Raw genomic sequence first — 661 nt, 5'->3', positions numbered from 1 at the left:
ATGCCGGGCGATGCTGAGGATAGTGCCGAGGACGCAGCCGCGGCCGCACGTGCCATGGAGGAGGCGTTCGCCGAAGCTGGTATGGAGCCTGGAGCGAATCTCGATGGATCCGATTGCGAGCAGAGTTTACCACCTAGTCCCACGCAGCCAAGGTCAGGGTCCGTCTCCGTCAAGGAGGAGATACAGGACTCGTTGAATATCAAACGGAGCCCTAGCCACTCCCCTTGCCCGATCCCCAAAACGGAGGCCAATTCGCCGACCACGGAAACGAAACGCGCTCGTGTCGAGAATATCGTGAGCACGATGCGCAGCAGTCCAGCCCTACAAACTGCCACGGTGAACGGTTGCAAGAAACGTAAACTTTATCAACCCCAGCAACAGACGGTGCACCATGTCCTCCAGCACAGCGTCAACGATACCATGATGGACGACGAGGAGGAGAGCGAGGAGGAGGACGATCCGTCGACCATCAGGCAGAAACGCGAGGAGAAGGATAATCTCCAGACCCAGCTGAAGAAATTGCACGAACAATTGGCAGTGATGCAGCAAAAGTACAATGAGCTTACGAGTAGAATCGATTCGGACGCGGGCGAAAGCATCGGCGCTCCCCTAAGTCCTCAGCCACCGCTCAAACCACCGCAACCTCATCCACCGCCGTACA

The 661-nt window shown here is 57.3% G+C and overlaps 1 protein-coding gene across 1 annotated transcript in view; it reads left to right on the top strand.

The window, feature by feature from the left end:
- The window catches only part of LOC102671239 (homeobox protein prospero-like), a 40,259-nt gene that overhangs the window by 388 nt on the left and 39,210 nt on the right, over window positions 1-661 (top strand). Inside the window, 1 exon segment of the mRNA XM_031514291.1 lies at window positions 1-656. This exon segment is cut by the window's left edge and continues 6 nt beyond it. Within this exon segment, the coding sequence (XP_031370151.1) occupies window positions 1-656 (656 nt within the window).

Source organism: Apis dorsata, unplaced genomic scaffold, assembly GCF_000469605.1.
Source record: "Apis dorsata unplaced genomic scaffold, Apis dorsata 1.3 scaffold_963, whole genome shotgun sequence".
NCBI classification, from domain to species: Eukaryota; Metazoa; Arthropoda; class Insecta; order Hymenoptera; family Apidae; genus Apis; species Apis dorsata.
This window is presented reverse-complemented; position numbering and strand designations above follow the sequence as displayed.